The sequence below is a fragment of the Hordeum vulgare genome, chromosome 5H (assembly GCF_904849725.1).
Source record: "Hordeum vulgare subsp. vulgare chromosome 5H, MorexV3_pseudomolecules_assembly, whole genome shotgun sequence".
Taxonomy (NCBI): Eukaryota; Viridiplantae; Streptophyta; class Magnoliopsida; order Poales; family Poaceae; genus Hordeum; species Hordeum vulgare.
In genome coordinates, this window is record NC_058522.1 from 472,547,888 (window position 1) to 472,561,098 (window position 13,211).

Below are 13,211 nucleotides of genomic sequence, written 5' to 3' on the forward strand. Positions count from 1 at the left end.
ATGAGCGTCGTCGCATAACTCCCAAACCCTGGTAGGGCTCCCTTTGAGAACTCAACTCCACCGTGCGCAGGCCCCACGGTGGGCGCCAACTGTCGTGGTTTTGTCACGGCAGATGTCCTCGTGAAAGGACTTAGTATGGGAACCATCGCACTTTGGTGGCGACTCAAAGGGGTTGAACAGGAGGAATGCGGCGGGTTACCCAGGTTCGGCCCCTCGCGTGGAGGTAATAGCCTACGTCATGCTTAGCGTGTATTGATGTGGATTCGATTACAAGAAAGGCGTAACTCGCCTTGCCTAGCACTCGATGATTTCTAACCTGCCTATCCCCCTTCAAACTCGCCTTTATATAGAGGTCGAGGCTTTAGGGTTTACAAGAGTCCCTTCCTCTTTACAAATCGTGACCACCGCGGCCTTTGAGTCGCCGTCTTGCAAAACCCGGAGACCTTCCGCAAATCACAACCATCTTGCGGCCTTAAACCGCCCAGGCTGAGGCCCAAATGAGTCAAAGGATGAACCGCCTTACAAGTAACCCGGCCCATATTGGGCGGGTCACTTAATAAGCAATATCCCCAACACGACCTGAGTACAAATTACTCTCGGGGACTCTTACAGTAAGTGCACTCCGAGTGCCTCAACTACGCGCACTCGGTCATACTATTTACAGACACAACCAAAGTAAAGACAATATGTATAAAGACAACTGTCGGTGCAAGCACTCGACAGAAGTCTCGGGGACTACACCCACTGGGTTCACTCAGAGTGAACCCATTGCAAACGACAGCTGCTATTCAAGAACACCCAGTGGGTTACAGGAGAAAAGTAAATACTTACTAGCCCACTTACTCGGATATCATCCCGCAGCTCCAGGCTCCGCTGGTACAAGGACGCGACGGAGTCGTAGGCCCTCTTGGCCTCCCCAGCCATCAGCTCCGCCTGCACCATGGCTCCCTTGGCCGCTCCCACCTGCTCCTCCGGGAGACGCTGGATGTTGAACTCGGCATTCGACGAGCCTGGCATCGTCGGAAGCTCCTGAGGCATCCCGAGGTCCGCTCCAGTCGGCACCTCAACCACCAACGCCGGTTTAGTCGGCGGCACGTTGGCAGCGAGAGCAGCAACAGGCGGAGCGGCCTCAAGAACGGGCTCCGCAGCCTGTTCAGCTCTCCCCTGATCGCCCTCGTCCACGCAAATCGCCCCTGAGAGACCGAACGATGCAAGATCTCAGAAAAAGAAAGAGGCAGAATCTATGATAGAATAAAACACTCGAAGTCACTACAACGCACCTGGCTGGGACGAGACGACGTTGTCCGTGTCCATGGGGTCATCTTCTTGACGCGCCGGAGAGGTGGCAGAAGTAGCAACTCTGTCGAGTGGAATCCATTCAACCAATGAACAAGAATTCACTCGGATATCGGAAGAAATTAGAGGATCGATACACTTACATGGAGGTGACGGGGACAGCAACCCTCATCCGCGGCAGAGCCTTCCGAGGTTTGGACCCACTCGGTTTGGCCGCCTTGGAAGACTCGCCCGCAGGCTCAGCGGCAGCATCCCTGGCCCTTTTGATGCTCCGAGCACTCGGGACCACCGGGGCAGTAGGCGGAGCACTCGAAGATGCTGGAGGGGCCGAGGGAACGGCAGGCTCGTGTCGACGCTTGGTCCGATGCTCTGTTTGCGGAGGCGGAGAGTCCTGCTCTTTGTCTTCCTCCTCTTCCTCGCTGGTCTCTTCCTCCGACTCCCCGCTGTCGGAGACATATTCAGCGCTCTCCATGCTGCCCTCCTGGCTGCCTTCCTCCTCCTCGGCCGGGTTCCCGTTCGAGACGGGAGAAAACCAGTTGGTCCACTCCTGCATAAAATTCAGTCGGCGACATCAGACATCACACAGAGATACAGACAAACGACAAGAATTAAGACAGTTCGGTGCACTCGACAAGTGTCACTCACATGATTCGGTGGAGGATGATCCGCGCTGTAAGGCTTCACTCGCCGAGATCCTTTGGGATTCTCGCAGGGGCCCGTGATTTGGAGCACCCACGAGGTCACCTCTCCTCAGTCACGCCCACCACGTTGGTCCGAGTGGAGTCTTCGGGCCCCGTGTAATGCCACATGGCATGGTCGCGAGCCTGCAGAGGCTGGATCAGCCGACCAAGGAAGACCTCCAGCAAGTCTATGCCGGTGACCCCCCTCCTGACGACGTCCACGAGTGCCTCAACCAAGGGCTGGATGTCGATCTTCTCCGCCTTCGAGAGCGTGAGCTGCTTAGGCGGAGCGGGCCGATCTAAACTAAAAGGAGGCAGCCCAGTCGACGCATTTGAACAGGCGATATCCTGGCAGTAGAACCACGTTGACTGCCAGTTCCTGACCGACTCACTTAACTGAAGAGCAGGATAACTACTCCGACTCTTCTTCTGAAAACCTAAGCCCCCGCAGAGCTGGAGGAGATGCGTCTTATCATCCGACTGGCTAAGTCGTTTGATGGTTTGGGATCTGGCGGAAAAGATGTGTTTGAACAAACCCCAATGGGGAGGGCAGCCGATGAAACACTCACACAAAACTATAAAGGCAGAAAGATGGGCGATGGCATTCGGTGGAAAATGGTGAAGTTGGGCCCCGAAGTGATTCATGATGCCCTTGAAGAAAGGATGCGGGGGCAAAGAAAAACCTCGGTGGACGTGGCTGAGCAGCAGGACGCGCTCCCCCTCCCGAGGCGCTGGCTCGACCTCGTCCTCCGCCGGCAGCCTCCAGGACTTGTGCACGATCATCCCGTGCTCCACCAGCTGCAGCAGATCCCCCTCTGTCATCGTGGAGGGGAGGAAGTCGCCCTGGATCCATCCCGCCGGCGGCGGTCGCTGCCGCCGCTGAGCAGGCGCCGCCGTCTTCCCCTTCTTCTTCCTCGCCTCCATCTTGCTGGTCTGGCCCTTGGTCATGGCGGCAACTGCGAGCCCTCAAGAGGAAGGAGAAGGGAGGAGTATAGGAGCGCTGGAGGTGGAGAGAAGGGCGGAGCAGGCGAGAGCAAGGGATTCGGCGAGCGTAACGGAGAATCCTCGCCACTGAGATTTAAATAGGGTTCCGACTGGGTCGCTGGCAGGTGGCCCCGAAACCTTATCCCCCCGACCCACCGGGGCGATATTAGTGGAGAGGTTGAAGGCGTGAGAATCGAGGCGTCAGGCGCTACTCGAGCGCGCTGGCGTCATCCCCGCTGAGCGCGCGGAAACCAAAATTTGAGGATCCCAGAAAATCCACCGTTGTTAGTTGACCGGTCGCGTCAGAAGATGCCGCCGAAGCACTCGGCTCCCGACAGTCTGTTTCGCAAGTACTTCCACTCGGATCGTTGGTCAGAAAAGATAAAACGGATCGGGGCAGGCAACGGCCAAGCCAAATCTGTTCCAGTTGGATCCAAACTTCAAGCACCGCTTCGTCGTTCCAACCCCAATCCATTCGGGGACTAATGATGGGATCATAGTCCTAGGGTAGGGTCATAAGCCTGTCATGTAGGCCCTACCCAAGGACTACCCCTCACAAAGGACAAGGCCCTTAGTCAGTCCCGACTGAATTAAGGAGTCCCCATCATCCAGTCGGTAACAGGTTCTCAACCATCCAGTCAGAGACTAGCATTCGGAGAATACCAAGCTAACCGACTGGCTACACTCGGTACATCGTAACCTCTCTGGAGGGAAACGGTCGTACGTTTTCGGGTGTATTTATTAGCATTTAGGGCGTACGTTACCTGTAACGTACACATTCAATCGCCACTACTCCTCCCCTGTACCGGAACCATCGTGGAGGACAGCGCACTCTATATAAGCCACCCTCCTCCACTGGTAAAGGGGTTAGCAACTCATTGTATTCCCTATTCCACTCGACAACAAAGCTCTCTGAGCACTGAGACGTAGGGTTATTACCTCCACCGCAGAGGGGCCCGAACTCATACATCCTCGCCGTAGCTGGGACTCTGCCCATCGTTTTCGTACCCTACACATCTACTGTCAGGCTTATACCCACGACACCGACGTTTGGACGGTTTTGACATTTGGTTCTTGGGAGCAACAAGCGTTGGTGATGAAATGAAATTTTGAATGTTGTGTCATATTGTTCTTGCAATCATTATACTTGAGTAGAGCAACATTTAGAACCTGCTTCAATTTGGTCCAAGGCTTTTGAGGGTCTCTCTTCGAATCAAAAAAATAAATAAATAAGCCAAGCCCCGCGCCATTGTAAGTGTGGTTATGATCCAATGTTGGCTGTTGCGTAGAAAATTGAACAGATTAACATGGATGAGGTCGAATTACAAGGTCATGTATATGTTATAGCATAAAGGAATGAACAACTTACATTTCTAAGATGACACGAGAGATGTGTCTTTGTGCGGATGATTCGCAACCATGCACCAGATGACGTAATCTACGATGAGGTTTTGGCCAATTTGTGGATTCCACGTTGCCCCAGTGTATATGAAAAAGATAAGTCCACATTACTATGCTAAAGCTGGTGATCACGTAAGGCCATATTAGTGTGCTTCTCAAAAAGTGAAAAACACAATTATACACCACTTGAAACAGAGTCGTGCTTCCGCGTAAAGCATAAAATATGCTTCCTCAAAAAGTGAAAAACACAATTGTGTTTCAGGTGCTTCCTAAAAAACATAGTTGTGTGCGGGAAGCATAATTGTGCTTTCCGAAAAATGAAAAGCACATTTGTGCACCGTGAGAAGCATAAATTATGCTTCCCAAAAAATAAAAAGCACACTTGTACACCACATGAAACGGAGTTGTGCTTCCTCCTGAAGCACAAATTATGCTTCTCAAAAATTGAAAGGCACATTTGTGCACCATGTGAGGCACAAACTATGCTCGCCAAAAAGAGTGAGCACGAAATATGCTTCCATCTTAAACATAGTCGTGCTTCCTTCCGGTTATCTGGATTTTCGATTTCCTTTTCTCGAAAAAAGTTTGCTCGTTTTCATTGTTGCCGTCGAGATATTCGAAACTAAGGTCCCATGTTGACAAGTTTTGGGCAAAACTTGTCAACATGGGACCTTAGTTTCGAATATCTCGACGTGAAAAACGCAACAATGAAAATGATTTGTAATTTAGATGCGCGGTTCAAGAGATAAATAATTTTGAAAAACCATGTCTACCAAAAAGGCACAACTCTGAGGTTGTGACAAATGTGGCATGTACAGTGTGTCACTAGTCGAGGGAGAGACTTTTGCATGGCGTACCCTTAACTAGTGATTTTAATTTCTCGCCTAATGTGTCTTCTATAATAGTATCACCTCAAGGTTTTTTTCGTCACATTATTACTAGGATGCCATGTTTGTTCTCTTCATGGCTTGCGAGCGAGGTGTATGTTGTTTTTTGTTCTCTTCATGGCTTGCGAGCGAGGTGTATGTTGTTTTTCTTCTTCTTTGCTGTCCACTTGGTGTTTTCCTTACTTCCTTTTTCCGTGTTTTTAATTATGGTTTTCACTAATTTTCTTATCTAACTTTTTTCCTTGTTTTTTCTTTATGGGTTTCATTGATTTTCTTTGGTACTACTTGTTTTTCTTAAATTACATCTTTCATACATGTTCTTTGGTTTTCAATTGTTTAGCTATTTCTTTTTCATGTGTTTTGTGTATGGTTTAACAGGTTTTAATTTGTTTTTATTTCTTTATGTTCTGATTTCTTTCTTATGGGTTTCATCGGTTTTCTTTGGTTTCATTGTTTTTTCTTTTCTTTTCTGTGCGTGCTTTACGGGTTTGATCAGTTTTCTTTAGTTTTCATTATTTTCTACTCCCTCCGTAAAGAAATATAAGAGCGTTTAGATTACTAAAGTAATGATCTAAGCATCCTTATATTTATTTGTGGATGGAGTACTTCATAACATTTTATGTATTTTTGTTTACAGTTTTCATCAGATTTTTTACTTTTCATTTTTGCCTTTTATGTGTTTCTCTTTAGGTTTTGTTCTGTTTCCTTCGGGTTTCATTTTTTTCTTTTATTTTTATTTTTTCAACACATGCCTACTTTTCCGACAGGTTGTACATTTTTTATATACACATATAACATTTTCCTGATACATGATGAACACTTTACACATGCATATTTTGAATATATGTTGTTTGAATACATGTTAAACATTTCTTATATATACACGGAATATTTTTTGACTTATATGAAGCTTTACTTTACATTTTATATCCTTTTTTTTTCAAATACATGTTTGAACTTTTTTTTTATAAATGTTGCTTTTTATAATGGTATGAAACATTTTATTAAACTACATGATTTTAGTACATTGTACAATATTTTTGTAAAATGTCAAGAATACTTTTTCAACACATGATGAACATTTTTTCATGCCTGAATTTTTTTACAAATAAATATTAAACATTTTGAAAATACACGTCGAACATATTTTGAATGGTATTAAAACTTTTATATATTAACATTTTCTGGGAACACCGAGGTGTCCCTAGGACGATTTTGAGAGCTTTTCAATAGGTTACTAGTGGTTTTAATGTTTCTTTACTGATTTTCGGTTTTTCCTTTTTGGTTTTCATTTTTTATGTTTTGGAATTTTCTTTCCCTTTATTCATTTATTTGTTTTTTTTCCGTATTTTGTACTAAAACAATTTCAATTTTTTAAATAGAATTCAAAATATCAGAAGTTTATTCAGTTTTGCAAAATGTTTGGATTTCAATTTTTTTATATTATTACATCTTTTTGTTGTCTTCAGGAAAAAAATAATTTCAAAAATTAATCACAATTTCATTAGATGTTTGCGATTGTCACAAAATGTTCAGGATTTCAAAAAATGTTCATTTTTTATAAAATACTCGTGTGTTTCAATAATTGTCCCCATTTTTGGAAACATATCCATTTTCAAAGAATCTTCGGCAATTTTAAAAATGTTCGTTTTTTGAATTCGCATAAGCTTTTCCAAATTTGTGGTCTTATTTTGAATTAACGAGACTGATACTGGGAATGGGCTGGTCCATGTACGACGCCTCTCAATGTACTGGGCCTGGTCCATGTACGACGCCTCTCAATGTACTGGGCCTGGCTGAGCGTGAGAGAAAATATATGGGCGCACGCCCGTCTTCACCGTATCTTGAAACCCTAGCTGGGGACACTTGCCTTCCCCCAAAGAGAAGAAACGAGGGCGGCGGCGGAAAGAAGAAGAACGCACGGTGGTGAGGAGGTGAGATGGCCGCCGCAGGGGGTTCGAGGGGAAGGAGTGGCGGGTCCATGTTTATCGAGGAGCTCTATCAGGCTGGAATCTGCATGCAGGAGAGTATGCGATGGATCGAGGCACAGGAGGCCAAGATGGAGGAGATTGCGCATAGCGACTCTGACTATGATAATCTTCCGGATTTCAGAAAGGGTATGTCCGTCTTGACGAACAGGATCTTCCATTTGTGGCACATGATGCGAGCTACACAGCACGCCGGTTTGATCGGCAATGAAGGTGAATCGATGGAGACCCCGAGCAAGATTGGCAACGGCGGAGAGATGGCAATCGGTAGGATGTTGCCCAAGGGGAGCAGGGGTTCCGCATCCATCGAACTCGAGAATCTGCTCCACCGTTCTGGAATCCTCACCGACGGAGAGATAGGCAAAGGCGCGGTCAGCGAGGAGCTGCTTGATTTCCTTGCAAAGGAGACCCAGGAGTGGATCGTTAGCCAGTCAGACAGTCAACTCCGCTGGGAAACCGTGCCCGAATTGACAACCGAAATCCTGTTGAAATTTGAACAAGTGGTCGTTGACATTGCTAAGGTATTTGAAGAGAAGAAGAAGATCCGGGAGGAGGCAATGGCAGTGCTAAGGTTCGGCTTCAGGTTGGCAGCCTTCTCTGAGCAGATTGATGAGCTGAGGCACGAGTTGTGCAACTTTCTGAGATCCTTCTCGTCAGAAAATAAAGATATAAGGAGCACCATGATGAAGTTTATTTCTGAGCCGTACCTATCCCGTATCAGCAAATTGCAGTTGATCTCTGACCGTATCACTATGCTCCAGCGAATGGACTCAAACTTCGACTCCAAAGTGAAATCAACCATCATCAAGCTGAAATCAGAATCCTTCTTGTCAGCCATGGAGGACGAGCTCCGCAGGGCAGGCCAAGAAGATTCCATGGAGATGGAGGAAAAGAGATTCATTGCCTACCATCTCTACTGGGAACGAATATGGGGCAGGGATGGCCACAGTTTCGAAAACCAGAGTGAGTAAACCTGCATGCATGCTAGTTACCCGCTTGTAGTTAGTTTTCTTGACGTGCTGCATCTCTCCAAGCTGATCATTTACATTTTGGAATTTACTCCACTTTAGTACTATGTAACCAGATTAATTCTGCATTATTCTTCTTGAATGGACTACTTACTACTCCCTCCGTATCATAATATAAGAGCGTTCTTGACACTAATGTAGTGTCAAAAACACTCTTATATTATGGGACGGAGGGAGTAAATTTTACTCCACAGTTTGGGGTCCTACTAGTGAGACTTTGATGGAGTATATCTCTGACTCAGACTTAACTTGCATGCAGCGATATTGAGCCCCATGCAATTTACACATTGCACACCATGCCACATTCCAATTGAAGCTGTCGCTGGTAGTACCTTGCAGATCTACTCCATCAAAGTCTCACTAGTAGAACCCCAAAAGTTGCCACTGGAGGTGTATGGAGTGGTCGCAGTCCGTGATGCTGTGGACCGTCATCGCAACCCTCTATTCCTCTGTTCAAGACAGTACTGCCAAACCCTTAAAGAAAATGTATGTATGGTTTCGTGTTCTTGATCCTTTTTTGTTGCCTGCATCCTTGTTGATTAGTTAATGGAAAATGATGATGCTTGCAGGATTCTTTATTGCACCTGACTGGCCCGGTTCGCGCAATTGTCTCGACGGATACTGTTTACATCGACATCCAATTAATAGTAAAGGGCAGAACAAAATCTGAAGATACAACATTGATCAGTACCTTTGGCTTTTACAATGCTGATAATTCATGTATCTATCTCACTAAAAACGCATTGTGCAAAGTGGAGTTGTGCTGTGAGCAACTTAAACAGTCGGTCCAGGCCACTATCCTCAGTGTGGCTGTTACACCCGAACAGGAATCATTGCTTTTTCCACATGGTGGCAGAGTTGTTTGCTATTCAGTGCCTCAGGCTGGTAATGAAGATATCTCTGCGCAAGTACCATCCAGGCAAGTTTTGCTTCTTGATTCAGAAGGTGGAAGAATGCCTATGGCCAGCAATGGCTACCTTTATCTGACAAGACATGTAGTTTCTGTGGAATTAAATGGAAAGCTGCTAGTCCTCATAATGGCCGGTTCACAATCACAGACTGTGATTGCTGCTCAATTCCTCCTTCAACCTGAAAAATGCAACACAAGTAAATGTGAATTTCCCCTTGCTGATGGCTCTAAGGTTGAGATTACTGTTGCTTGGTCCCTCATTCCCTCGACGATGCTACAGTCAGGTGACAGTTGTGAGGACAGTATAATGGCGACTGCAGGAAATTCAAAGGGAAGGAGTGGCGAGTCCAAGTTAAGCGAGGAGCTCTGTCAGGCTGCCATCTTCATGCAGAAGAGTATCTGCTGGATCCAGGCCCTGGAGAAGAAGATGGGAAAGTTTGGACACTACGGCTCCGAGGAATACAAGAATCTTCTGGAGTTGAAGTCAGTTATGTACAAGTTGTCGAATAAGATATTTGGTCGGGTCGACTATGAGGCCCAGAAGAGGACCAGCACGATTCAGAATGCCCATTGGATCAGCAATAAAGGGAAATTGAAAGATACCCAGACAAAAATTGGCCACGACTTAGAGAAAGACACTGGAGGGAAGTCGTCGAAGGGAAGGAGTGCCGAGTTTGAATTGGCGAGGATTGACAACACAGGTAGAACGGTGCAGGCACAGAGCAAGATTGGTGATGGTCGCAAATCAGTCTCCAAGCAGTTCAAGGAGCTGCCGGTCAGTAACTCGATGTCCATAGCCGAGTCTGTCAGAAACAAGATTGAGAAGAAGCAGGCTGAGACTGCGACGGAGGAGGTGGTGCCAAGGGTAAGCTTCAAATTAGGTTTGCTCTCATGGCAGTTTGATGAGCTGTGGGACAAGATGTCCCTGCTAGTCTCAATAGAACCAAAGTTTCTAGCGATATGCATGCTTATTAGGGAGCCCTTCGCACGCTATTGCTCCACATTGAAGTTTATCTCTGAAGTTTTCAACCGGCTTGGTCGATGGGTGCCAGATTTTGGAGAGCAAATAGAATCGATGAGGTTAGATGATGAGTACAAGAATAGGGGTGGAAAAGTTGTGAATCCGCATGAGGCGGCGAAGGCGGCTGAGGAGTACTATTTCAATGCCTACCGTAGAGGCTGGGAATGTAGGAGCAGGAACTTTGGCGGTTTCGAAGACCCAAGTGAGTAAATGTGCTAGTGATATGGTTCTTGTTAGTTTCTTTTCTTGTTCCATTCACTGCATGTCCCAAGCAAGCTAATTCGTTCTGTTAGCATAGTGATTTACTTCAATAATTGATTCATCTTTATTCTTGAATGGATAGCAAAAGCAATTTGTGGAATCTTTAGTTCGTTGACGTCAGATATCTAACTAACACATACTTCCCTTGGTTGCATGCAGCGTTATTGAGTCCCATGTTCTTTACCCGAAGTTTACCAGGCCACACCCAAGTGGGTGCTGAAGTCGGGAGGACAATGCAGGTCTACTACATTAAAATCGCAGAAAGAGAAGGCTATCCCCTTGAGTGGCCACTGAAGGTATACGGTGTAGTCGCTGCACGAGATGTAGTGGACCGTCGTCGCAACATTCTCTTCCTTCGCTCGAGGGATGACTGCCAAATCCTCACGAGACAGGTATGCATCTGTATTTTGCTATATTGATGCTCAAAGATGCAAATTGAGATTATGTTAAATTGTTGTGAAAATGCTGCTGAAATGTTGAAAAATGTAGTGAAATGTTGTCAATATGTTGTTGAAATGTTGCTATATTGTTGTTGAATGATGCAAAGTGAGATGATGTTGAGTTGGGCTGTTTTCATGCCAATTAACTGCTGAAATGTAGCACTGTAGCTGCTGTTTTATTGCTGAAATGTAAGCTTGGCATGTGAAGAGTTAAGGGCATACATGTCTTTTTTTGGATGATATTAGCCTCAGTTAGTCACTAGTGGTATTTTTGCTAGAGAAAACCAAAATTAGTGACATATTTACAAGTTGGCTTTCACTAGTGGTATTTTGGCTAGAGAAAACCAAAAGTAGTGACATATTTGCAAGTTGGCTTTCACTAGTGGTATATTGGCATGTTTGGTTTTGACTAATGGTATTTTGGCTATTGTCTCTTTTCTTGTTGTTTGTATTCTTGTTGATAAGTTAATGGGGAATAATGATGCTTGCAGGATTCTTTTTTGCACTTGACTGGTCCGTCTCGTGCAATTATGTCCGAGGACACTGTTACGCTTGAAGTTCACCTAAAATTGAAGGGCACAATGGAGTCTAAAGATACCACATTGATTAGTAAAGCCTTCTTCTATGATTATGACGGTGTTTCTGTGTGTCTCCTTCATGGCCTTTGTGAAATAGAGTTATGCTGTGATCATCTTGAACAATCACACCAAGCCACTATCCTCGGCGTCCGTATTTTACGGGGCTCATTGCCTTGTGGCAAAATCAAAGTCGTTTGCTCCGTACTACCTGAGGACAATACTCAAGGCAATGGTAAGCACCCATCTGGGCATGTTCTGCTGTTTGATTCACGCGCTGAAAAAATGCCTGTGAGTGAAGACGGTTATCTAGATCTGTCGAGGCAAGTTGTATCTGTAAAATCAGGAGGAAGGCTAGAAATTCTGATGCAGGCTGGAGATTTCAGTGGAAGTGTCGTCTTTCCAAGCAAATTCAGCAACATAAGTCGGAAAGGTTTTGAGCTTGGTGGTTGTGAAGTGGAGATAACTGTTGCTTGGTCCTTGCTCATTGAAAGCCAGTATGATATCTCGGTGATGGGATCTATACAGCCTTACGCATGGGAATCAATTCCACGTAGGCCTGTCATGAAGCTTGTTTAAGATGTTGGCTCGGTGAAGGGTGATGCGTGCATCTGAGAACATGTGAAGTGTTACTTATAGCTTATTGTGTGTATGTTAATTGTTGATAGTAGTATGATAAAACTAGCCCCTAAGATAATGATTTCTTAACTTTGGTCTTGCGTGTATGCTAATTGTTCCTGTACTATGATATGGAGTATTCCCTCCATATCAATAATTATAGTTGAAGAGAGTTAGACTAGTTCTCCTCAACTACAATTATTTAGATAGAGAGGGAATACAAGACAAGGTCTATATGTTGCTGTGGTATGATAAGGAGTACTGTACAAGACAAAGCCTACTTTGCCATTTCTAGCTTATTGGCGGAGCATCCTGTTTCTGGATTGAATGCCCATTTTCATTTGTTGTTTCTGTTGATTCATCATGGATCTGGAGACGTAGCTTTGTGTAGTGTTTTCATCATTGCTGATGTTCAGTCCATACCAAGCTGGGTGGGATGTGCTCATTGCCCGTTGCCGCCTTTTTGTGACAGTGGCAGGGATATCGGCAAAACCCTTACAGTACAGGACGTCGTCGGCGAGACTTGGAGACTGCCGTCTCTCGTAGCTTACAGCCGAGGAGAAACTCTGGTTATGTGCCCAGGCCGAGGGCTCCTCCGCCCTTGTGATCCACGGAGGCGGCCCCTCTGCTCAAGGCGTTGGTCGTGGGGCTCCTCCTGATTCGGGTCATGCATGGCGCCCCTGCTGATCTTCAAAGCTGGCGGCTCGATCGGACCCTCTGGATGGGATCCATATGGTGCCGCCTTCCCTCTTCCACCATGGGTTCCGCCGAACGTCGTCGGCGACCTTGGTCCCCGGCCAGCTACTCCGACCTACAACCATCCCGCACCGCCGTACCCCGTGGCCCTCCGAGCTCCGGTTGGGATCATCAGGCGCTCTTCAACGCGGCCTACACTATAGTAACATCGCTCATCAGCACCCCAACAGCGCCGGCGAATGGATCATCAACTCGGGCGCGTCATCTCATTCTCATGTCCCGAGACATTCTGGTAACCTCTCCATCTGTCATCCTGCTTCATGGCATCATTCTTCTAGCATTGTCGTTGGTAACGGTCATAGATTACCCCCGTTGTTGCTAGCTATTTTTTTTAATAATACATTTTTTTAGTTTTTAAAAATTATG

The 13,211-nt window shown here is 46.0% G+C and overlaps 1 protein-coding gene across 1 annotated transcript; it reads left to right on the forward strand.

The window, feature by feature from the left end:
• Positions 1-7,088: 7,088 nt before the first annotated feature.
• Positions 7,089-12,338, forward strand: LOC123399146. The gene is made up of 5 exons (XM_045093569.1): positions 7,089-8,199; positions 8,524-8,750; positions 8,834-10,397; positions 10,616-10,848; positions 11,388-12,338. The coding sequence occupies exons 1-5, from the start codon at positions 7,188-7,190 to the stop codon at positions 12,048-12,050; spliced, it is 3,699 nt and encodes a 1,232-aa protein (XP_044949504.1). The 5' UTR covers positions 7,089-7,187; the 3' UTR covers positions 12,051-12,338.
• Positions 12,339-13,211: the final 873 nt, after the last annotated feature.